A 25,815-nucleotide genomic window follows, 5' to 3' on the forward strand; every position below is an offset into this window, starting at 1 on the left:
GCCAGCAGCCTGAATGGCTTGGCTCCCAGCACAGCCCCCGCAACAGCAAACAGCTGTTTTTCATGCAAACAGTGCAGCAGCCTGATCAGCTCAGCAAACAGCAAAAATGCCGCAACAGCAATCAGCTGTTTATTGGGGCATATAGCACCAAAACAGATCATGTCCTCCAGTCAGACTCAGCTACCCTGGTCTGAGCGGCACAGCCGCTGCTACAATATGGCTGGCTTTGCATTTGATCGGCAGTGCCACTGCAATAGCTCCAACGGGCATTGCTGCTAGAACACCGTGCCTGGTATCTTGATCCACCCAGCACAGCTGCCATTTCTGGCTCTTTCAAATAGAATCATTTGGCGCACTTTTCAGCAGCAGACTTCCTGACACCTTCCCAGCAGGGGACTTGAAAACTCCCAATTCAACAGGCGCAGGAACAAAGGATGGAGGAATCTGCTGCCACAGAAGGCCATGTGGTGACGCATGTGAGTGGGGATGAGCAAGGGGGGTGGTCCTGCACAGCCCCATATTAAACAAAGGGGTCTCAGCGCCAGGAGTGAGCAGTAGAGGAGTGGCTGCCCAGATAAGGGCAGAAGCCTTACATTCCAGAAAGGCCTCTAAGGCTGAAGAAAGGGATGCCTGAAGGAGACAAAAAGCCCTGGACAAAGAGATCTCCAAAGCTGAGAGACAAGCTGAGCGACTGAGACAGGCAGGTTTCCCTGGGGGAGAGTCTATCATTTCCCATTCATTGTAGGCTGATTCATTTGGGAATCAGGAGACTCTAAGTTCCCAAACTCGGTTACCAGATGGTGCCAGAAAACAATTTCCACAGTTAACTTTTATAAAGGCCAGCAGTGAAGTTCCTTTTGCCCCACAACCAAATAGACTGACAACTGACAGTCATTGGGAGTCTAATTTTAAAAAGGGCCAATTGGTCCCAGAGGCCATATTTACCCCCACAGATGAGACTTCTGATCTCCATAACACAGGGCATTGCAGGAATTGCTGCAGCATTGCAGCAAGGAAACCAGGTTGCTCCTGGGGCATCAGACTCATTCCTAGAGCATAGTCAACACCTGAGACCTCAGGTTCAGGGAGACTGACTTGGCTAACCTTAGGGAACCCCACTCTTCCACTTCTCTACAGAGTAGGGATTGGATTTCAGGAGGTGAAGACTAGAGAGAGCTGATATTCTTGGAGGATGAAGGGCTGGTTCTTGATTCCCCAGCATTCACAGGGCTTTTTCGCACGGTGCTTTTCAAATCACTGTTGTTTAAGAGCCAATTGACCCATTCAGGAACATATCCCAACCCAAGTGGGAATGACAAGAAGATACAATGTACCTCAGGACTTCGCTGAGGAGCTACAACTACCAACAGTAGATGCCCCCGTAGCAGAGTTATCCTCCTCTATTCTGTCTCAGGATACAGCATAGGCTCTGAAGACAGAGGATAGGAGAGCAGAGCTGACACTTCGCAGGGCACATCAGGCAGCGGCCTGGGTCGTCAAGGCAACAATGTCCGCCTTCTTTAAAAGAGTCTCTTTACTGTGGCTTTGCCAGATGCAAGAGAGACTTTCTCCTGAGGACCAATGCCTCCACCAGGACATTAGCAAGCTGATAGCAGCAACGGAACTCTCAGTTGATGCCACCCTAGATGGAGCCAAGTTTACTTCCAGGGCTATTGCATCATCGCTAACGGCCTGCAGGCTTCTGTGGCTTCACCACTGGCAGGCAGACATAAAATCCAAACTGAGGCTAGCCTCTGCCCCTCCAAGGGTGGCAACCTATTTGGAGAGGTCATAGAGCCTATATTGATGGAAACCAAGGACAGGAGAAAGATCCTGCCTTCCTTATACAGGCGGACTGACCGTCGCCCCTCACCTTACTTTCATAGACCTTCCTTTCGGCGAACTGACACCAGATTGGGCTACTCCCAGAGGATGTACCCCCATAGGGCTCACTGACAGCTGGATAGAACCGAATCTTGGGATAAAAACAGACAACAATTTCAGACCAAAAGACTGTTTTGTGGATCTGGAGGTCAACCTTTCCATTGATATAAGTGACCACAGGTCCAGCCATCCCATTGGTGGTCACCTAGAACTATTCACAAATCAATGGGAGGCAACCACAACAGACACCTGGGTCCTAAACACGGTGAGACTGGGCCTTATACTTTCTCCACAACCCTGAGATTCTTCATATGTTGCCCCATATCAAAAGACAACAAAAAAAAAAGGTCTCATGGAGGCCGCAATCCAACACCTGTTGGAAACTCAAGTTATCCAACAGGGACAGGGATTCTACTCCACCCTGTTTGTAGTCCCATAAATCCTCAGGGTAGGGTGGGGTGAGATGGAGAGCAATTCTGGACCTGAAAAGATTAAACAACCATCTGATCTACAAAAGGTTCAAGATGCAATCCCTCCAGTCCATCTTGGAAAGCATTTGGGAGAGCCACTTAACATCCATACACCTGATGGAGGCATACCTCCATGTGCCACACCACCAGTTCCTCCAGTTCTACTATGCGGGACGCCATTATTAATACAGGGTCCTACCGTTCAGTCTGTCTTCAGCTCCCAAGACTTTCACCAAGTTATGGCAGCACTGGTGGCTCACCTCAGGGCGATTCAAATCTGTGTCCGGTGTTACCTGGACAACATCTTAATCCAGTCCTTCTCCCACCTTTGGGAGGATCTGCAAGTCACAATCCAGGTCCTTCAGGACCACAGATTTTCCATCAATTACGAGAAGAGTCACCTGACCCCTACCATCTATTTATCACACCTGGGGACAATCATAGACACATTATGTGACACACTATTGCAGGAGCATCAGGACAGCATAAAAGTATTGGCGAATCAGATCAGAACTACCCAGTCAGCTCCACTATCCCTCCTCGGTCAACTCCTGGGCAAGATGGTATCTTGCATTGCAATCATGTCCTGGGCACGTCTGCACTCCAGAACCTAACAGTTACCCTACTAAAGGTCTGGCAGGAGCAACTCACCTACTAAGGTCCAAGTCCCAAACAAGGTACTCCAGTCCTTCCAGTGGTGGATGTCCCAGGCCATGACAAAGGGATGTGCCTTCAAGGAGTCCATCTGCCTTTCCATTACTACAGATGCCAGCCTCTTAGACTGGGGCACCCACTTTCAATCACAGATGGCACAGGGGCAGTGGTCACAGAACGATCTGACAAACAACATCAACTGGCTGGAACTCAGGGCAGTCTATCTGGCCCTCAGATGGTTCCAGAACAAGATCTCTGGCCACCACGTTCTCATTCAGATGGACAATGTAGCCACTAAGTCCCATATCAATCGTCAAGAGGGCACTCACTCCAAGATGCTCATGGAGAGGCAGAACAATTGGGCCTCTGGGCAGAGAAGCATCTTTTCTCCATCAGAGTGGAACACATCTCGGGGACAATGAATGTTCAGGCAGGCTGGCTCAGCAGAACCACAGTCAGCTACTCGGAGTGGCGACTGCATCCAGAACTATTCAGGGAACTGTCAGAACTCTGGTCCTGGACCTGTTCGCTACCCCATTAAACAGCCAGCTGCTGAAGTTTTACTGTAGGTTTGCATCACCGGGAGCGGAAGGGACCAATGCACTCTGCACTCCGTGGCCTCAAGGGCTCTTGTACGCCTTTCCCCCTCTTCCCTTGATTCCAGGAGTAATCAGGAAGGTGCTGGCAGAGAAGGCAGAGATATTGCTACTAGCACCCCACTGGCCGAGATAACTGTGGTTCGCAGATCTGGTCAGTCTGTCCATAGCCAGGCACTGGAGGATTCCACAGGACAAAATATCCCTCAGTCAAACAAAATATCCTCTAGTCTAGTGGTTCCCAAAGTGCATGGGGGAATGCCTTAGGGGGCGCTAAGAGGCAAGGGGGTGGCAGGGGGGCGCTAAGAGGCAGCAGGGGGCGTTCGAGGTGCCGGCCCTGCGGGTTCACTCATTGACTGTAGCACCACTCCAGAATCGGCACCTCCAATGCGGAAGTGGTGGTACGTTATGTGCCGCCACAGCCACGTTCGATGCGCCGCCCCCCACCTCTTAGTGTTCCCCAGGGGGCTGCCAGAGGGGCGCTAAGAGGTGGCAGGGGTGCTTTTGAGGCGCTGGCCGGCCTGCAGTTTCACCCATTGAGGCGCTGGCTCTGGAACGGTGCTACAGTCAATGGGTGAACCTGCAGGGCCGGCACCTCGAACGCCCCCCCTGCCTCCTCTTAGCGTCCCTAAAGGGGCCAGCAGAAGGGTGCTAAGAGGCAGCAGGGGGCGGTGTGTTGGACGCAGTTGCGGGAGCACGTAACGTGCCACCACTTCCGCATTGGAGGTACCGGCTCCGAAGCGGTGCTAGTCCATGGGTGAACCTGCAGGACCGGCCGGCGCCTCGAATGCCTCCCTGCCGCCTCTTAGTGCCAAGAGGTGGTGGGGGCATTCGAGGTGCTGGCTGGTCCTGCAGGTTCACCCATTGACTAGCACCACTTCGGAGCCGGCGCTTCCAATGTGGCAGCACGTTGGGAAAAGCCGCCACCACCGCTTTCCCAAAGTGCCACCGCTGTCGCATTCTGTCTGTCCATCCATCCATCCATCCATCCATCTAAAAAGTCTGTCTGTTTGCCTGCCTGCCTGCCTGCCTCCCTCCCCCCCCCCCTATCCATCCATATATGTTCGAAGCACCGGCCCTGCAGGCACATTGGGAAAGTAGAGCAAAGCCAGTCTGAGAGGGAGGGAGGGGGAGAGAGAGAGAGAGAGAGAGAGACCTGATACATCAGATTGAATGAGGCCTAGTTTAGACTGAGGCCCTTTTCCACATTGAAACATCTTTGCCAGCACATTGAAACCTCTTTGGTTTCTATTAAAGGCTTTGTGGACAAAACATGGTCAAGACTATCAGGAAGCTCTCACATTTTGTTGAGGCTTTAAACAGGATTCATTGGACCAGATCTCTACCCTAAAAATTATTTTTCCCCAATGTATTACCGTGCCAATTCTGAAGAAGGTAAAACCAAAATGTACTGGTAAATTACAAGGAGAACGCACACACACACACACACTTCCTTCTAACCCTGCTGGAGCAGGTGATTGGACTAGAATAGATATCTCATTATCTTTCTCCTCCCTCTCTCCCTCCTTTATTTCTTTTTCTTTCTGTCCCTTCCTTCCATTCCCCCTTCTTTGTTCCTTTTTCTTTCTTTCCCTTTTCTCTTTTTTTTCTTCCTCTCTTCCTCTCTCTCTTTCTTTCCCTCTCTCAGGCTCACCCCTTTAGATCAGGGGTCACCAAACTTTTGGACCTCAGGGACCACCAAACCCATAATTTTAAATCCCAGAGACCACTAATACGAATTTTGACTGATGGTGGCTTTGTGGCGGTGGGAGAGAGAGAGAGAGAGATCTGATCCACCCTCTCTCTCCCCCTCTCTCTCACACACACAGGCAGGGGTGGGATTTAGACCCCTGATCTAAAGCTGTGAAAACTCCAAAAACAGGTCAAGTAGCTCTGGGGAGGCCAGTCATAAATTAGAACACTTGCTAAACAACCAGCCATTAAGTGAGGACCACTTGTATTTGGTTTGCCAGTCACCTGGCCACACCCACCCAGTCACATGACCAGCAAGCCACACCCTCAAATTAGGCCATGCCCACAGAAATTTGAATCCCACCCCTGGGTGGGGGGCACCGAGGATGAGTTTGTAGCACCAAGGGGACAGTGGACCAAAAAAGTTTGGGAACCACAGCTCTAGTCCATCCAGAACCTCAATGGTTTCAACTGACCACCTGGCATTTGAGCTGAGAATTCTGAGACTGAGCAAGCTCTACCAGAGTAATATGAACAATCCAGGCCTACAGGAGGCCATCAACTAATAGAATCTATTACTTGACTCGGAAGACCTTCTGGAGCTGGTGCTCCAAGGACAATATTGATCCCCCTTCTGTTCCTGTAGCCCAGATCCTGGAATTCCTTCAGGATGGGCTGGACAAGAGTCTATCCCCTAACACCATACGCAGGCAAGTGGCAGCTCTGTCGTCAGTGTTGTCATGTGGGGATCTGGAGTCCCTAGTGCAGCATCTCATGGTGTGCAACTTCATCAAAGAGCAACTGACTTAAAACTTCCGATGGTTCACAGGTATCCCACCTGGGACTTACCCAAGGTCCTGCAGGCACTTTCCTTCACGCCCTTTGAACCATTGCGGGCGGCCAGCCTGTGCTTCCTAACTTGCAAGGTAGTTACCTCAGCCAGATGAATTTTGGAGCTGGCAGCCCTCTTCATAAGGGAGAACCTCTGTGTATTCCATTCAAACAGGGTTGTTCTGCGGTTGGATCTCTTCTTTATCCCCAAGGTTAATTTGGTGTTCCACAGGGCACAGGAAATCATTTTGCCAGACTTCTGTCCAGGCCCAACCCATGCCCAGGAAAAGAAGTGGCAGACCTTGGATGTCAGGAGGGCCCTCCGAATTTACATCAAAAGAACAGCTCCTTTCAGGAAAACAGTCCCTATTTGTGTCCTTCCAGCCTTCTATGCTGTGCAACAAGGTCACGGCATCAAACGGGGGTCAGTGGATATGGACATGCATTGCCAAAGCATAAGAGCTTCGTGCTCTTCTGTTGCCCCGGTGAGTGATGGCTCTCTTCACCAGGAGCACAGCTACAACAGCTGCAAGGGGGACACAGGCCTCTCTTGAAGAAGTCTGAAGGGCAGCGACTTGGTCTTCACCTTCCCTGTTCATAAGACACTACAAGATGGACACTTTCACTTTGGCTGAAGCAGCCTTCAGCAGACGGGTTCTTCAGAAGATGCACATGGTCCTGGAAACTTCGGACCGGACCATGGCCCACCCTTAGGACAAGGCGGCTTTGGTATGTCCCATTCTTTGGATTCTCTGCTCAGCACACTGGAGAAGGGGTGTTGGTCTTACCTGATATGCTCCTTCTCGGTGTTCTGAGAGAGAATCCAATCTCACCTTGGTGATCGTCTGGTGCAGAATCCAGGAGTAGACAGAAAAATTAGTAATGCGTCAAGTCAACCGCTACACCTTCATCAAAACTGCGGCACAGTTAAGAGAGGCATGACTAAAAAGTTTAAAAGGACTCAGTCTCTGGGCAAAAAGGTGGAGTTAACCCATTCTTTTGATTTTATCTCAGCACACTGAGAAGGAGTGTATCAGGTAAGACCAGGGGTGGGATTCTACCAGTTCTGTCCACTGGTTACTCTGAAGAGCAGCAGACATAGAACCGGTTCTATGTCTGCTGCTGTTTTGGCCCGCCCACCTGCCCGGGCTCTTGCCTGTCCTTCCTTTCCTGCTTTTTCAGCCTCAGTTGTTTTGTACGGCACAGCTGCAGTTGAAAAAGCAGGAAAAAAGGGCTTTTCCAACTGCTGCACACACACACGCAGCACTGCTCAGCTTTCTGGGCAGCACAGCAGGTCGTAAATTGCATTCACACAACTCGTGCGAATCACACGACTTGCGCATGCGCACGTGACGCAGAGCAACAGAACCAGTAGTTATACCGGTCGGATCCCATCCTTGGGTAAGACCAATGCCCCTTTCTTTTAAATCTTTAGTTTCTTCTAATGTCCAGACTTTCAAAGTTCCATCCTATCATTTTTTTTCAAACAACACCACTTTTCCTTAAGAAGGATTTTTATAATATATTTCAAATGTTTATTCCAAATCCATCTGGACCTTCAATCCATTTTTAATTTTCCAAAATCAACATACTTTTTCTGTTCATTCAAAAAAGTAATATTTTCTGAATCCTGAAAATCCTATTTAAAACTTCTTTTTCTAAGGAGGAAATTCACCTAGTGAACACAATAAAAGCTTACTGTTCCAAAGGTTCTTAATATTTCAAAAGCAGCAAAAAATAATTTCAAAGATAATTAAATGAGGCTTTGCTAAAGGCTTTGTTACAACTGTGAGCTTAGATGGAATCACTTGACTCCTAGCCGTGCAATATAAGTTGACCACGGAGACCTTGATTCTTGCAATCTATACACAGGGAATGGCTGTCCAGAAAGAGCAAAGACAATCTTACGATTTTTCATTTCTCCAGAGAGATTTTGCTGGCCATTATTCCGGATTCAGCTGCCAACTTTAATAGCAAATTCCAACCCACTTCAACAGGGATATCTAATTCACAGTGGCCTCACTGGAAATCTCTATTCAATATTCTCTTTTTGAGTGATCAGAATAGATATTGGAATAACATTTTAATATCTTGATCCTCTCAGTAGACCCCATGTCTTCTCATGTGCTCCTGTTTATAATAGCTTATATTTATGGTGCTAAGCAATAGTGAAGAGGATTTTGACAATTTTTGAAAGGGTGTTTTGCTTCAGTGAAGGTTCAAGTGAAGACGCTGAAAAATTTCTTATGGCCCGTTTTAAGAGTAAAACCAATACTGGGAAGACAGCTATGTTTATTTTTATTCATTAAATGTTATTATTTATTAAATCAATTAATCAATTTCACAAATGTGATCTGGGCAGCTAACCACACTTGAAAATAATAAAAATATGCTAGCAATCCCATTGCATTAATTCCCAATATGCATCTTCCCATCAACTCATCTCAGTTTCTGCTTTCAATCTTGTTGACTCATGAGGAGTGCTGCTTTGTGGTTTGCCCACTTCTACCTAACTTCCTTTCTGGGAAGGAATGTTGCCCAGCTTCCTAGGATGGAGGAACTACATTCCAGAATAGCAGGAGACAGCTCAGTTTAGATAGCTTGTGTGGGAGAAATAGGGTCAAGATGGCTCCTCCCTAATGATTCACAGAGTATATATTTCATGGTAAGTAAGCTGCTTTAGTGTGACAAGAATTCTGTCTATAGGTGAGGAACAATAAAAGAAACTGCTTAGAAGAATGTCAACCTGTCTTTCTTGTTTTTTTGGAGCCTGACACTTACTGACTCAATCCCTCTGAAAATAAAGTGATATTTTCCACTTCATCTTCAGGTTCTGAGATCTGTGGCCATTGGTTATTTATTGGGAAATGATTTAACTCTAGAAGATTCTCCTCACTTCCATTAGCACATATCAATTAAGTGTCTATTTGCACTGGGCAGGTTACTGAAAATAGATAGAATTCTTTATTGGCCAAGTGTGATTGGACACACAAGGTTGTCTTGGTGCAAATGCTCTCAGTATACATAAAAGAAAAGATGCATTCGTCAAGAGTAAAGAATCATAAATTCAATACTGAATGATAGTTATAGGGTACAATAAGTAATCAAATCATACTAGGAAACAGTCAATATAAATCATAAGGATACAAGCAACGAAGTTACAGAGTACTGGAATGACTTTTTTTGTGTATGTGTGTGCCCACATGGCACAGCTCCCAAAGCAGCCACCTTTTAGTCCTACCCACAAAATGGTGGTTGCATTCGGGTCGTCACTGCAGGGCCTTGGGACAAACTCTTCCATTTTGCTGCCTTGTTAACAATATCTGCACAATGTTGCAACAGCTTTCAGGAGTGTTCAGAAGCTTCTGAAGTACCGTGGAGCCTCTCTAAGGCAGCAAAATGCAGCAGCTTGTCTGGCAGCTGCCATTTTGTCCCTGCCTGTTTGTGGGCAGAGACAAAATGGCAGTTGTATTTGGATTGCTGCTGCACGTCCCAGAGACAAACTGCTTTGTTTTGCTGCCTTAGCAAGCTCTGTGTTGTGCTGCAGAAGCTTTCTAAGGAAGCAAAATAAAGTAGTCAGTCTGTAGCCACCATTTTGTCCCCACCCATCTGTGTGGAGACAAAATGGCAACCCCATTTTGTTGCTTGCTGCAGTGTGGCCTGAGGACACATGGCCTGCCCTCTTTCCATAACATAAAGTTCTGAGAGCTTTCAGAAAGTAAGTGTGGGTCTGATGTCGAATGGGGAGGAGGCCCAAATTTTGCCAGCTTCGGGTGGGGTGGGAGAGAGGAGGGAAGGTGCTGCAGTGACCTTAAGATCATAAGGTTGAATGAATGCAGGCCCGCTGCAGCCATCATAATTTTGACTATGGGTCATAAGTAGCTTTTGAGGGTCGATTGTAACTTAGAACATTCAAAATGGCCTTTTGTACCTCAAGGACTACCTGTACTGAGAAAGTTGATTTATTGCTGTACCCATATAATATTGGTTCAAAGTTGAAAGTTCAAGTTCAAACCTTTATTGTCAATGCACAACATGTGTACAATGAAATTGAATGAGCCTCCATTGGTGCAGCCCACACAAAACACATAATACAGCTCACAAAACATACAATACATCTCAATAATAACAGAAAATCCCTAAACCCAAGTAAGTAATAGAATTAGGTGTACATTTACACACACACACACACACACACACACACACACACTATATCGGTATAGACATATTGCTTGTTATACTGGCACTGTAAATCTGTCATATTAAATCTGGTTGTGGTGGTGTGTTTTGTTTAAAAGTCTTAACAGCCCATGGATAAAAGCTATTTTTCAGCCTATTTGTTGGGCTGGGTATGCTTCTATATTTCCTGACCAATGGTAGGAGAAAAAGAAATGGTGTCCGGGGTGAAAATCATCCCTCAGGATTTTCCTCACTCTGTTGAAACAGCGGGACCTGGTGATTTCATCCAGTGGGGTTAGGAAGCAGCCCATGATTTTTTGTGCTGTACTCATCACCCTCTGCAGTGCCTTCCTGTCTGCAGCTGTTAAGCCAGTGTACCATACCGTGACAATATGGGACGAAGCTTTCTATTGTAGACCAGTAGAAGAAAGTCATCAACTGTTGTTCTACCTGATTTTTCCACAAGACCCTAAGGAAATGGAGTCTCTGTTGAGCCTTTCTAAACACCTGGAACGTGTTATTTTTCCAGGTGCGGTCTTGGCTGAAGTGCACTCCCAGGAATTTGAAAGAGGAAACCCTCTCCACATAGCCCCCATTGATATAAAGTGGGACAGATTCCTCTCTCTGCTTCCAGAAGTCCAACACCATCTCCTTTGTCTTGCTGGTGTTTTAGGTGCAAGTTGTTATCTGAGCACCATGTAGATAACTTCTGGACTTCTTCCCTGTATGCTGACTAGTTCCCTCCTGTAATAAGGCCCAGCACAGTGGTATCATCTGCAAACTTTATTATCATGTTAGATGGGTCAGAAGATGTGCAGTCATGTGTACAACACAAATACAGATAGGGACTAAGCACACAGCCCTGAGGGGAGCCTATGCTAAGCTTCAGGGAGGAAGATGTAAAGGACCCCGCTCTCACTTTTTGTGGACGGTCCATCAGAAAGTCTTTAATCTAGTCACAGGGGAGGGGAGGGAAATTCAAGTCAGTCAACTTTTCAATAAAAATGCCCTGCGGAATAGTGTTAAAAGGCCAAGCTGTAGACTATGAAAAGCATTCTGACGTAGTTCCCAAGTTTCTCAAGGTGTCTCAATGCAGTGGCAATGCCATTGCCTGTCGACCTATTTCCTCTATAGGCAAACTGATGTTGATTAAATTTTGATGGAAGGCATGACCTAAGATGTTGAAGAACCAATCTCTCGAACTAGCGCTCTCTCCTTCCTTGGCAATAAGGACTATCTAAGGAGGATGATATAACATGGGGATAAAATTACCACTTCACTCCTATATGGACATTGTGCTTAAGATCTCCTCTACAAATTTCAGGTAGTTAAGCTTAGAGATATAACTTTTATTGATACTAACAGATTAAAAAAAACAATGTCAGTATGAGAAAATTGTGAATTGCAGCATAAGAGTTGGAAAAGATTAACTGTTCTTCTTTGTCTCACAGTATTTCCCTGGCCCTAAGTTATGAAAGCTTCAGTAAAAGTATTTTTTTCCACATTAAGAGATGTATGCAATTCTAGAACTGGGAAATTTTGAAAAAATAATCTGTATATGCTCTGTGATGTATATCCTCAATTTGCAACAGCAATTGGGACAGACTTTCAATTGCTAAGTGATACAGTCAAGAACAAACACATCAATTCCCACAGTTCCAATTGCCATCATTAACAGAATTGTGCAGCCTTTAAGCAAGGCAATTTCCTGCTGGCTTTCCACAACCAAAGTCAATGGGTAAGCCAGCATGACGTTGCAAGTCCTAGGCATGGAAGCAAGTAAGTGGATATGGCTAGGTGGGAGAGGAAACAAGGGTGTGTGCAGAAATGTGAGGGAAGGCCAGGAAGGATGCATGAGCATGTGAAAGGGATTTAGGGGGTCAAGGCGTTGTGCACAAGCTGTCCAGATTAGGGAGATTGTAAGGGGTGACTTAAGTGTTGTGCAGGTTGGGGAGAGTACACAGGAGTATATAAAAGGTGCTGAATGGGTCAGGAAGGATGTACAGGGGTGTGCAAGTGCCAGCACAGTGCAATCACAAGGGGCTGAAGGGTTGCAGGAGTGGGGGAGATTACCCCAGCGATTTACAGTCTTCCCTGCCCAGCTTCCCTTTTGATTTTCTGGAAAAATCAGCATGGAAGGTTGCAAATGGCTGTTGTGTAAATGAAAAATGAGTTGCCAAGCCCCCAGAACATGATTTCATGGACATCCAAAACTCGAAGAGCAGTTGTAATCACCATTCATTCAAGGCCATTGTAACTTCAAATGGTTGCTGAACAAATGATTCTAAATCAAGGGTTACCTGTAAGAGTCAAATACCTCAGCCTTAGAGATAGAAATGTTTGAATGGCCATTCCCCTTGTTCTCTCACAATAGAGTGACCTCTTTGGGTGTAATCCTTTTAGTAGATGTCAGCTAACCTGTTGCCATAGTTAGTATGGCTATCAAACTCCAGAGATGATAGCTCAGGGAAAATGGAATAATGATCTGATTACCATTCCCTAATGTTGAAGACATTGCTCATTAGTTTATCACTAGTGATCCCACCAAAGTCATCCTGCAATAGCAGCTTGTTCTGGATAGATGACTGGCTCTCACAAATGGGCATATAGTTGGCAGCCTTTTTGTAAATGCATACATCAGATATCTTCTGTGTTGTGACAATTTCTAAAATCCTAGGATATGACTAGTTACCTGCACCATCTTTTATTTCAATATATATTTAGAAAAGGAGATGCGGTGGCTAAGACGCTGAGCTTGTCGATCAGAAAGGTTGGCAGTTTGGCGGTTCGAATCCCTAGCACCATGTAACAGAGTGAGCTCCCGTTACTTGTCCCAGCTTCTCCCAACCTAGCAGTTCAAAAGCATGTAAAAATGCAAGTAGAAAAATAGGGACCACTTTGGTGGGAAGATAACAGCGTTCTGTGCGCCTTCAGTGTTTAGTCATGCCAGCCACATGACCCTGGAGATGTCTTTGGACAGCGCTGGCTCTTCGGCTTTGTAATGGAGATGAGTGCCGTGCCCTAGAGCCAGAAATGACTAACACATATGTGCGAGGGGAACCTTTACCTTTTACCTTATATTTAGAACTGAAAAACTGGGCTTTTTAACTTTCTCTCACAGTTTCTCTCATAGTTTTCAGCATTAGAAATTAATTATTAAGAAGTTAAGCATAGGAAGTTAAAAAAGAAAACCTGGCAGTCATTCAATTCCTCCTCCAGACTATGCCAATCTCACCATTTCTGGATGGCTCAGTGGTTTAATAGAACCTAACTCTTCAAACTGGAAATGGTTTTTTGTGTGCTGGACATAGTATAAAGGAGGAATAGAACATTCTAGAGTTAGAGCTAGGATTGTGAGATTCTTGTCTTGCACAGTGGAGCATGCAATACTATAACATAATTAATGCTCCATATATTCTGTTAGGGAATCATAGCTGCATAATTCTGTGCTCTCAATCATTAACTAACTTTTCATCTTTAATACAAATGAACATTTCTAAAACTGTATTGATTTAGCAGCAGATTTGTTTACTAGATTGGCATTTTTTTCTCTTTGTTTGGTACTTTTGCACATTATAGTTGTAGTTACTTTGAATAACAAGGCACTGCCATTGTACTAAAATTCTATTCACATTCCATCTGTTATAAGCATGTTCACTGCTTACTGCTAATGTAACATGGGGTGCATGAAAATCAAGTTAGTGAGTACTAAAATAGTGAATGCATTCATAGGTAGTTTGTGTTTCTGAAAGTTGAAAAGACAAAACAGTATTTTGGAAGAAGCTCTTCAAGTCTTTTTAAATTCGAACTTCTTGGCATTCTAAGCAGGTGCATGTCTAATTCTTTCGGTGAGGCTTGTCTTTTATTGTATGTGTCCATTTATAGAAAGCCAAGTTTGATTACTGCAGTGCATCAGAGAGAGAGTGTGAGTGTGTATGTGTTCTTAATTGCTATCTGTATTAAGAAAATACAAGTCACAATTTCTTTTTTCCCCTTTTTATAGGTCCTGCTGGGGATTTACATCTGGCTTCAATGTGAAATTAAGGTAGAAAAATGCACATAAACATGTGTTTCCTGTTAAGATTTAGTATACTCTGGTTATGCCTGAAGAGTGGGTCTTGTCTTTAGACTGTTAACTGCCAGCAAATATAAATGGTTGTCCTAGATGTCAAGCGTGTCTCCTCTGTACTGGAGTGAAAATATCCCACCTCCAGGTTCCCACGGAATATCATCTACAGAAAATGCTTCATGTTCTAAGGATGAAAGCCACCTAGATTCATGCACCTAGTCTATACAGTTGTTGTGGATGGTTTGCCATCTGAAAGCTCCTCAAACTCCTGTCTGGGTCCTGTATCTGTTTCAGAAATGTCTCTGCTTCAGGCTTTGGGCCCTGTGCAGACCTGGCTGGGACAAGAGCTAGAAAAATGTGGCATTGATGCCATGATTTATACTCGCTATGTCCTCAGTCTTCTGCTACATGATAATTATGACTACGATCTGCAGGAACAGGTATTTACATATTTTAGATGTGCTTGACTGAAAAATATGTTTTAAATTATCTGTGTATGCTATTATAATAAATAATACATCATGGTTTCATATTTTGAGAGCAGGAAACGTGGGACTTTTAAATCATATCCCAAAATTTAGATACACTCAGTGGGATGTTTCATTGATAAATAACCATCATGACAAATCACAGAAGGCCTTTGTAAAACTGAATTTTAAAAAAATTGTGATACACTTTGGAAGATGGGACATACCTTTTAAAAAACAGGATTTTTAAGTCTAACAATTAGTACTATGTCTTCAGTAGTCTTCAGTTTTTTATTTAGTGACCGTTTAGAGTTACAACAGCACTGACTGTTTTTCACACTTTATGACAGTTTCAGCATCAACATGGTCACATGATCAAAATTAGAATCCTTTGCAACGGGTTCACATTTATGACAGTTGCAGTGTTCCAAGGTCATGTGATTACTTTTTGTGATCGTCATTGGGGAAGCCAGATTCACTTAACAATTGTGTAATTAACAATTACAGTGATTAATGACTGTATCAAGAAAGGTAAAATGGGGCAAAACTTACTTAACAAATATTTCATTTAGCAACATATTTATTTTTGGGTCCAATTGTGATTCTAAGTTCAGGGCTACCTGTATTTTATTAGAAAGACATTGTATTTTAAAAGTCTTAAAAGTTTTGCAGTGAACCGTGCTAAATCTTTTTAGATCCTTTTAAAAAAGAAAAAAATTAACAGAAAAGTCTAGCTTTGCTATATTAAGCTGCGGTTTTAAATCAAAACTGGCTTTAAATTCAAACTGGCTTTATCCATTGCCCTTCCACATTCCCACAGGTGTGCCTTGCTTTCCCTTTGCCCCATTCTTTTATGCTACGACTCAGTCCTACTGTCCCTGATTTGGTGTGCTCCAGTGCCCCATTGCCCTCCCATGCTCCCATTCCCTTGAATTCTTTTGTTTCCTGGTGCACCTTCCGATATTCCTTAACTTCTCTTTTTGCTGCATTTTAATTACTGTCCCTAGCTTCTCTCTTTGCATTACACACTATGTGCTATACTCTGCATAATGCTGATATCCCCTTCTTTTTCCATTCTATGTTTTTCCTTTTTTCATCTCTACCTCATCCCATTGCTCTCATTTAGCTCCCCACAACTTTCCTTGGTGTTCTTTCACTTCCTGCTTCCCATGTGTTTTTTAGTCATGTTACTTACACTCATTAAATGCAAATGCTTTTATTCTATTTTAGTCATATAACAATAAGCTTTCATATACCACTTTAATTGGATTTCCTTTGCTCCCTACTCCCATCTAATATTGTGTGCATTAAAGTGCATATATCAAGGTGTGTGGGCATACATATTAGTATGTTTTCGTGTATGCATATTCAGCTTTTTAAAAATCTGAATAGACACTCCAACAGTTCCCTCCTGTCCCAATTTATCTGGAAGTAGGAGAAGGCTGGACTAGGCAACTGAATTTATTTTGGGAATGTACTTTGTACCCTGGATCTCAAAATATGTGCGGTTCTTAGCTTGTTAAGAAGTAGAGTACTGTAGAGTACTGAATAGACTTGTGTATGTTTTGAAAACCATTGTGCTTGGTTTTGTATTTTTCATTTAAGCTCTTCGTTTTAAAAGTTGTACAATAATGCCTTTCTGCTCAAAAATATTAAATGAATAGTATATTCCTGAAGCTAGGTTAACTGCTTTGTTCTATGTTGTGAAACACAGTTGAGAAGCCATTTTTTCCCGTTGGGGGACATGACCCAATCAGGAGGGTTGAATTTCTTCTCTAATTGGTAGAAATCTTGAATGGTTAATTGCAGAGAACTTCTAAAGTTAAATCAAAAGCTAAAGATTTCCCATCTTTGGTGTAGAAAACTAGTTATTGAGGGAGAACTGAAAACTTTGTTCAAGTGAAATGAGATTGGTGGCTTTTTTAGCGACGGGACTTTGCTGATGAAATGTCCAGGTATTTTTAATTGGCAAGCTAAAACATTTTTCTCCCAAGCATTGCTATGCTTTGTAATTATTTAAATTGTATGTTCTCTATTGGGATGGTAGAATTATGCTTTTTGCCCTTACTATGCTGTTTATTAATTATCTTGTATTATTTTAATGTGTTTTTTAATATGTATAGGAAATTTGTAACTACTCATTTATTAGACTATTCATATAAGTAAATAACCTAGGGCTTAGTCTAGAAAAGCTATGGTTAGTATTATACACACACACACACGCACAACTATATATACAAATATAATACACAAACACACACACACATGTGCATGTGTGTAGCAACAATGCTATTATCACTATATTGGCTGATACTAGGTTTGCTTGCCACATCATCCTTTATGTGATACTCTTCAGATAATGTTTTGTAGGTACTGAGTTGTGAAGGGGTTAGGACAACTTGCTGTTGCTGACTTGCTCCAGCCAATTAACCGTGGGACAATTCAATGTGAGATAACTCAAGAGAAGGACAATTGAATTGCAGCAAGTCTTGTCTTGCTTTATGATTGAACCTTCTCAAGTTAGAAGTCCTTGAGGCTAGGGTGAGCTACAATTCTACTTGTCCCTCTTGAATTATTCTGGGGTGAGTTGGCCACAGCGAGTTATACCACAGTGAATTGTCCCATGACTAGTCAGTCAGGTCAGTCAGTCTCATTCCAGTTTGAAGGCTCCAATTGGCTTAAAGTCCTAGCCCTTATTGCTTTGCTATCATACGTAAAAAGAAGATTATGGCTGAGAAATGTATTTAAAAGCTGCACTCATGTGTTCAATATTATACAGTGTTGCTGTCACCATTCTTAAGGCTTAGATTCTGATACTAACATTCAGTACTTTCTTTCTATAATCCATCATAATTTTTAGGAAAAAATTAAATGTTGATTTATTGTAAAGTTCATGTTTTAATTCCAGATATTAGCATCATATCATTTGTATATTTGTATATTGAAATATTTGCTTAGACATTGTTTGATATGCCACTCGTCTCCTATATCTTTTCTGCCCCCCTCCCAGTTCATCTCTGCTTTACGTGCTGCAGTCTTCCAGGGGAAGAGTTATGAATGCTAAGGGAGAATCTCAGAAATTTTTTGGTAGGGCTTTGTCTTAAACACACACACACACACACACACACTCCTAATAAATACGGAGATGCTTATTGTTGTACAGAGATGTAATTCAGCATGTTTATTCTGTATATAAAATGGCTGCTGTCTATTAGAAATCAGGGGCAGAGAATCTGTTGTTACTTTCTTTTCCTACATCGTTCTACCTGTACCACAGAATAAAATGGAAAAATCAGAGGAAACAGATAGTTTTGAAAGCTTGAAACTGGAAAACCAAATGCCAAATAATTCTTTGTTTTATCATTTTGTCTCTGTATGTCTTTCTGATGTATTAATATAAGCTTGTTTAATCTTTTTCTAGTATATTATTTCTTATTTTAATTTCTTAAATAGTATAATTTAATTGCTAGCACCTTCTAAGTAGAACAATATTTCTGGTACAGTTTATGCTGCAAACATCTGATATGCGATGGCTTCTTTTCTGCTCAAGAACATTGAAGAAATGGGAGGCTTGCTATAATGTAATTCAGGGGAAAGGAAAAGAAAGAACAAACTTAAGATACCGTTGTATATTAAGTATTTTTTTAAAAAGCAGAATAGAAGGATAGAAGAAACAATCCAAACTAATGAGAGCCAGTAGTTTGGATGACTAGGAAGTATAGATGAGATTTTTTCAGTTGAATTATGTATCTTTGATATAATACCACTCATATTCACTAGGAAGGTCAGTCTAATATTGGTGCTTAAAAGTTTGTGAAATCTTTTGAATTTTCAATATTTCTGCATAAATATTAATATGCCTCAAATATAATCTGTTCTCTTTGCAAGTTCTAAAACTAGATAAAGAGAACACAGTGAATCAAATAAGTCAAATCATTATAGTGTATGTGTTTATTCACTGAGGAAAATTATCAACTTTTGAGACCATTGGGGGTTTAAAAAGTCCATAGTCTTTGAACTATGCAGAAGGCGTCAGTCACCAAGTGACAGCATATGAGCTGTGACATAATGAAAAATTGCTGATATTTTCTGTTACATGAATAAGGGAGCTTTTTAGTTCTTCTCAGGATAAGTGTGGTATTGGATTGGGATTATATCATGCCTTATCCTTTCCATTTCAGGCTAAATCTACTTATCCAGAAACTCTAAGGACAACTTGAGTGTTTTCATCTCCCCCTCCCTCACTTTTGCCTTTAGTTGTTTTTGTGTCCTTTTTTCTCCAGTTCTTGTACGTTTAACTTGAACACCGTGTCCCTAGTTGCTAGTTTCATTAACTTCTTTATTTGGCTTTTAATATTCTGGTTAATGGAATACAGTCTGCATAGTTCCTGTTCCTAGTGTCATTTTGGCATAAAGTTAAATTAATTTTCCTAGTCAGTGGGTTGGTTTTTAACCCACTTTTACTATTTTAAGATGTTGCTGCTACTAATTTGAATAAATATTACTAATGTTACATTGCATTTTGAATAGTAAAAATAGTAAAACTGGAGAAAATCTCTTGGAAGGATGGGGTATGGAATGTCATATATTTAAGTACAACCAAGAATTGTAGTAAATGGGCTCATAGAATATATATCTGTAGTTAATCTTTCCAAAGTCATACTCCCACAAGTGTCTTCCTTAAAAGTCATTAGGTATTGCAAAGACAATATACAAGAAAATATTGCAGGTATTATGATTTTTTTTTTTTTTAGGAGAATGACATCTTCCTGGGCTGGGAAAAGGGAGCTTACAAGAAATGGGGGAAAAGTAAGAAAAAGTGCTCTGATCTTACACTAGAAGAAATGAAGAAACAGGCTGCTGTTCAATGTCTTCGCTCTGCTTCTGATGAAGTAAGGACTAACAATAGAGTTATGTTTACATTTTGATTCTTAATTGTGATGTAAAATAGCATAGCAATTTTTGTTCATTTTTAAAAATCTAGTTTAAATTGCTATTTTGGAAATAATTTACAAAATAAATAAATGGAATAAAATCTGTATCTAATGTGAACATAAATTCTGCTTTTGCTGTTTATTAAATTTAAATCCATAATCATTTATAATAGGATTAAAATAGGCTGACCATAAGTAATCCCTAAGCAGTTCTTAAGATGGCCATTACCCTTGTTGTGCATTGGTAAATAGAAAATTTTAATGACAATATCAGTGTCCCGTTATATTTTCAAGTACAGCCCAATCCACAGACCAGTTTAAGTTCTCTATGCTCTTTTCAGGAAGGTTCAGGAGAGAACTCTTCCATCCTGCTATTTGCTTGGCCATTTCCATTAAGCTTTAGCTTTTCACATTAATGTTTTGATGATGAAATTAATTTAGAAGTGGACAATGGAAAATCACTTCTGAAATCTTGCCAAGAAAAGTGTGGGAACTTGTCTAGCAGTTATTAGGAGGCAACACTGATTCAAAGAAATCTTTATAAATGTGTATAGGTAATCCTTGACTCATTTGTTTGAAGTTACAATAACCCTGAAAAACAGTGACTTAATACAGTTTTTCACACTTAGGACTGTTGCAGCATCCCCATTGTCACATGATTAAAATTCAGATGCTTGGCAACTGGCATGTATTTATGATTGTTACAGTATCTTGAGGTCATCACTTTTTGTGACCTTCTGACTAGCAATGTAACTGGAGAAGCCAGATTCACAATGCAGGGCAATGATTCATTTAACAAATCAAGCAGGAAAAAAACAAAATGGGGCAAAACTCACCTAACAATTATCTTGCTTGGCAATGGAAATTTTGGGGTCACTTGTGGTCATAAGTCATCAGTCTCATTTAAGCCAACATTAATGTTTGTTAGCTTCTGCTTGAATATATCCAATAAAAGAGAGCTACTGCCTCTCTGGACAATCTATGTATATATAAAAGCGAAATACCACTCACGCATCATCGCAAAATCTCCAGAACCGTAAAGCCTACAAACTTGAAATTTGGCACGCATGTTCCTCTTGGCTTCTAGGTGCTTAATAAGAAAGGATTTTTTGAAATGACCATTAGAGTACTTGTATTTCGTATATTATTATTAACATGCTCTGATGCTAATGAGTTCTACTCCCCCTCCCTGCCTGCAAAACACAAGCAGAGGAGAGGAGATTCAGTTTTAGTTTCACAGCAGAAAGCAGCTTTAGTACAGAACAGTTGACCTAAGCCATGCCCAGGCTCCTTCCTGTCTCCTTCTTGCTCATACAGCAAATACTGTTTCAGTTTCCAAACAGCCTTCAACTCTGACACACTGACAGGACACTAGCCAGATGAATATTGATGGATACAGGGAGGCAGAGGCAGAATTTTTTCCTCCCCGAAAACTAAGCCCAATCACATAATTTTGTAGCGAAGCATAAGTATCCATCTAGTTGATTATATAGCTCAGGGATCCCCAACCCCTGGGCTGTACAAGTGGCAGGCAGTTCCGTGAAGTTTCATTTGCGCATGTGCAGGAGCTAGGTTGCATGCACAAAACAATCTTCTCCCCACTGCCCTCACTGCTGCCACCAGTCCATGGAGCTAGAAAGGTTGGGGATCACTGGTATAGCTCAATTATTGTAAATATTAGGAAATTATTTGTAATATTCAATCAGAGCCTGCCTTCCTGTAACATAAACCCATTATTCCTTCCTCTGAAATGATAAAAGAGCAGATTTCTCTTAGGTATGACAACCTTTCAATGTTATAGAAAGGAATATAGAAATATTTTATGCTGCTTATGTTAGGCAAATCTAAATAACTATCATCTCTATCCTTAGGCTTCTCTCCCAAAAACTAAATATTTCCAGATCTTTTTATAAGAATCGGTTGACAATAGTCTAATAATCACCACTGGCATTCTCAGACTTTGTTTCAGTTTGCTTGAATCCTCCTTAAGCGTGCCACCCAGTACTTTACTCAAAGTGGGATCAGACTAATAAAAAATTGGTAGAACAATTACTACCTGTTATTTGGAAGCTTTATGTCTGCTGATACATGTAGATTAAAAATATAGTACAGTAAATTTGATATTACTTATGGAACTATTGTGTGTTAATAGATAATCATAGACTATTATTTCTTCATTGTATCCTTGCTATGTTAATTATTGACTTCGGTTCTTAATTTTTTAGTATTCAAAATACAGGCAGAAGGATTTATTTAGGGTTGCCTTTGTGAAATTGGCATAGTATTGAAGCAAATGTCACATTAAAATCTTTGAAGGAACAATGTGAACCTTAATGGTCCTTTTCTGATATTCCTGCAACAAATGGAATGTTCTCTAACCCTAACAGAGAAGAAAAGAAATACAAATGGAGCATTGTTATCATTCCATACATTGCAAGAATATTGGAAAAGTTCACATGGATTTCCAACACACCCAACATGCATACAGGAACACTAAGATAGAAGCCAGTGCACGCCAAGGACAAAGCAGCCAGACACAAACAGAACAATTTTGTATATTCACTACAGTGCAGTGAGGCATATGCAGGTGTGTACACTGGGGAAACAAAACAACCATTACACAAATGCATGGTTCAAACACAAAAGAACCAATGCAGCATGACAGAATTCAGCAGTCCGTCTGCACCTGAAAGAAAAGGGCCACTTCTTTGAAGACAGCAATGTTTACATCCTGGACAGAGAGAATAACTTGCTTGAAAGAGGAATCAAAGATGCTATCTATGTTAAAATTGAAGAGCCCTCTCTCAACAGAGGGGGAGGGATACAATACCACCCGTCTTCTCAATTCACAGTTTCCCGCTTGTTGCATTCTGATTCTGGTGGCCCTGAGGACACAGATAAACCCCAGGTGATTTCAATGACCCTTGGAGTGTTAATCAGCTAGCTGACTGCAAAGACTATAAATCCTTTCTATTCCCCAAGAGCTAGTTAGAACTGAAGAAGTTGCTTGGATAAGATGTGAAATGTCTTCAAGAAAAATGAAAAAAAAAAAAAAGTCCAGTTGCCTTTTTAAAAGTACCTTTGGAACAATAGACTCTTCTGTTTCATTAGTTATAAATAAAATGGAGGAAAAGTATATTTTAATTTTACTGCAAATACATTAAAATATTGCAAATACTTTTTGTATTATTCCTTGATAATGTACATAATCACTAGATGTGCATTTTATGAAAGTTCAGCTATAAATATATATTTTTTTGAATTGCAGAGTTCTGGGATTGAGACATTAGTTGAGGAACTTTGTTCCAGGCTAAAAGATCTCCAGAGCGAACAAGGTGAGATTCCATTTTGGGATGAGATTTCTTGGAATATGTAAAGCTGGAGTATGGCGCCTTGGTCAGAAATATAAAACCTGGGCTGAAGCCAGTTTGTTCTGTGATTAGGATTTTTCTCTGAATCAATTCGATTTTTATAGATATGCTTGGCATATAATTTTCTTGTTATACTTAATAGGATGACTGGATATCCAGTCATCCTATTAAAGCTGGATTAAGCTTGTATGCCTTTTTAAAAATAGGGATTTTACAGAGTGGTTCCTTTATTGAGATCTGCATAGAAATCATTTATATGTGTAAACAAAATGATACCAATACACAGCACTAACATTCTGGTATCAAGTCCCCTCCAGTCCCTTTATTAGATTTGGGAGATCAAGTTGTGGATTTCTGAAGTAATATTGGGAGGAGAGATGCAGTCGGGATGCGAGATGAAATGATTGGAAAGTATTTAATGCTTTGGGGGCATCAATCACTGACATGATTAATTGCTTAATAAAGCTTTTCAGGAAGCTAAAGACATGCTCTTGCAGTCAGCCACTTAACTAAAGACTATGTATTTTTATTTCTGAGTTAGATTGAATCACATGCTAGGTGAAATATTGAAATTAAATGATTAAAATGAAATAAACGTAGGGAAGTGGTTACTATCAGGGCAAGAGATTATTTCAGAGTTGAAGAAAACATGTTGATATTAGTGTGTAATCAATAGTATGGTGCCCATGGGGCTCCATAAGGTGAGCCTATCTTCTAAATTCCCAAGAGATGAGTCATTTAAAATCTTCAGGTATAATTTATAGTCATAAGGTTTACTCTCCAGTCTTGATATGATTAGCTTTAGAGAAGCAAAAGAATCAGTCTTGCCATCTTGAGAGAGGGGAAAAAAAGGAGGGGTGTTGTTCAATCCATAATCATAACTTATTCTAAATAATTCAACAAAGATTATAGTTGAATGGTCATACTTTAAGCTGACTTGGATAAAAGGTAATGGTAAAGGAGTCCCTGCAGTTTTATACTGCTAGTCATAGCTGACTTTAGGGGGCAGTACTCATCTCTATTTCTAGGCCATTGAGTCAGTGTTGTCTTTTGCAGTCATGTGGCCAGCATGACATCACATCATAGCACAGAGCATGTGGCAAAACATGGAGCATTCTTACCTTTCTCATCAAAGTGCTACTCATTTATCTACTCGTGTTTAGATGCTTTCAGACTGCTAGATTGGCAGGGGCTGAGTAATAGGAGCTTGCCCTGTAATGCAATAGTAGGACTTGAACCACCAGAGCACAGACCTTCTCTGGCATCTTTAAACCACTGAGTCACCATGCATCAGTTGACATGCATAACCCACGTGATATTTATATAAGTTACTTTGTTATATAAAGAAACAATTTCAGTGACAATAGGTTACTTGGGTTGGTTATACTTTGATCACTCAAACAATATTTATGTTCAAAGTTCAGAATTTTGTATTTATTATCATGCTATAATATAAAAAGAGAAATGTAATGCTAATTGCATTCTTACATGAGAACTATCAATAGCACTTACACTTATATACCGCTTCATAGTGCTTTACAGTTCTTTCTAGGTGGTTTACAGAGTCAGCAACTTGAGTCCTCATTTTACCTACTTCGGAAGGATGGAAGTCTGAGTCAACCTTGAGCCAGTCAGGATTGAACTGCTGGCAGTGGCAGAATTAGCCTGAAATACTGCATTCTAACCTCTGTGCCACCGTACCACCAATTAAGAAATTTAATTATACTCAGAATTTCCTTAGAACAATCATAATGGGATAGTATTTTGTTTTGGTCCTGTTGGAAATCTTCGAGAAAATTAGTTGTGACTATTTTAAGTATATACTGTGTACTTTTTCAACAAACTGTAAATAATGTGACTCATAGTTTAAAACTGTGTGTGTGAGACCCTCATCACTAATTTAATAATTGCCCTACTAATATTCAGATAGTTGAAATAGTTTACTGTTAAAAAAGGTGGATAATGTAATTAATTCATTTGTAAATTTAGTATATACCTTCTTAAATAGCTTGTGGGCCAGAATATGGAATTGATTATTGTATATTTGTATTTATTTCAAAATGAGTCTGATCAGATTTTTGTACTGACTTTTTTTTTAATAGCGGAGGAGAAGATTTCAAAAAGACTTGAGGACTCTTTGCCTCCTGAAATAGATTTATCTCCTGCAGCAAAAGATCAAGTAGAAATGTATGTTGCATTTCTTAAAAAAACCACCCTCTTAATTATTTTATTCTTCTAAATTAGAAAAGCACGCATATTTTCTGCAATGGTTTTAGCTGTGAAGTAATGAATTCAAGCTATCATTTTCTTTTAAAATGTTTTTATCTGATCATTAAACTTTAAAAAAAAATAGTATTAGTTTGGATGAACTGTTTTCATTCCAATATAGTTTCTTTTCCATTTAGTGAGTGATAACATTGGTTTTTATCTTTAACAATAATATGTACATCTTCAGATTTTTAATTGTGAAATTACATTTTTTAGTGAAATAACAAGATACAGATTCATAATCCGGTGTAGTAGAGAAGCGTGTCACAACCTAGAAAAATCATAGCATACTGTCCTTACATCTTGTCATCTCTATGGAGGCACCTAGACATTAGAGGGAAAGGAATATACAGAATGCAAGCAATAAAAATACTCTTGGAAAAATACTTTTTTTGTTTAT

The 25,815-nt window shown here is 41.0% G+C and overlaps 1 protein-coding gene across 6 annotated transcripts in view; it reads left to right on the forward strand.

Moving 5' to 3' along the window:
• The window catches only part of KIAA0232 (KIAA0232 ortholog), a 77,321-nt gene that overhangs the window by 20,219 nt on the left and 31,287 nt on the right, over positions 1–25,815 (forward strand). For 3 of the 6 annotated variants that reach the window (XR_015743041.1, XM_026700961.2, XM_087930595.1), the window contains exons 2-5: positions 14,310–14,815; positions 19,597–19,734; positions 23,045–23,111; positions 25,250–25,334. Coding sequence is in view for 5 of the 6 variants with exons in the window: in XM_026700961.2 (XP_026556746.1) it covers positions 14,585–14,815; positions 19,597–19,734; positions 23,045–23,111; positions 25,250–25,334 (521 nt within the window). In the remaining variant the exon portion in view is untranslated. The remainder of the gene's footprint in view (positions 1–14,309; positions 14,816–19,596; positions 19,735–23,044; positions 23,112–25,249; positions 25,335–25,815) is intronic. The other 3 variants (XM_026700962.2, XM_087930596.1, XM_026700965.2) reach the window with 2 other exon arrangements.

This window comes from Pseudonaja textilis, chromosome 3 (genome assembly GCF_049901715.1).
Source record: "Pseudonaja textilis isolate UNSWEBS1 chromosome 3, rPseTex1.2, whole genome shotgun sequence".
In the NCBI taxonomy this organism is placed as follows: domain Eukaryota; kingdom Metazoa; phylum Chordata; class Lepidosauria; order Squamata; family Elapidae; genus Pseudonaja; species Pseudonaja textilis.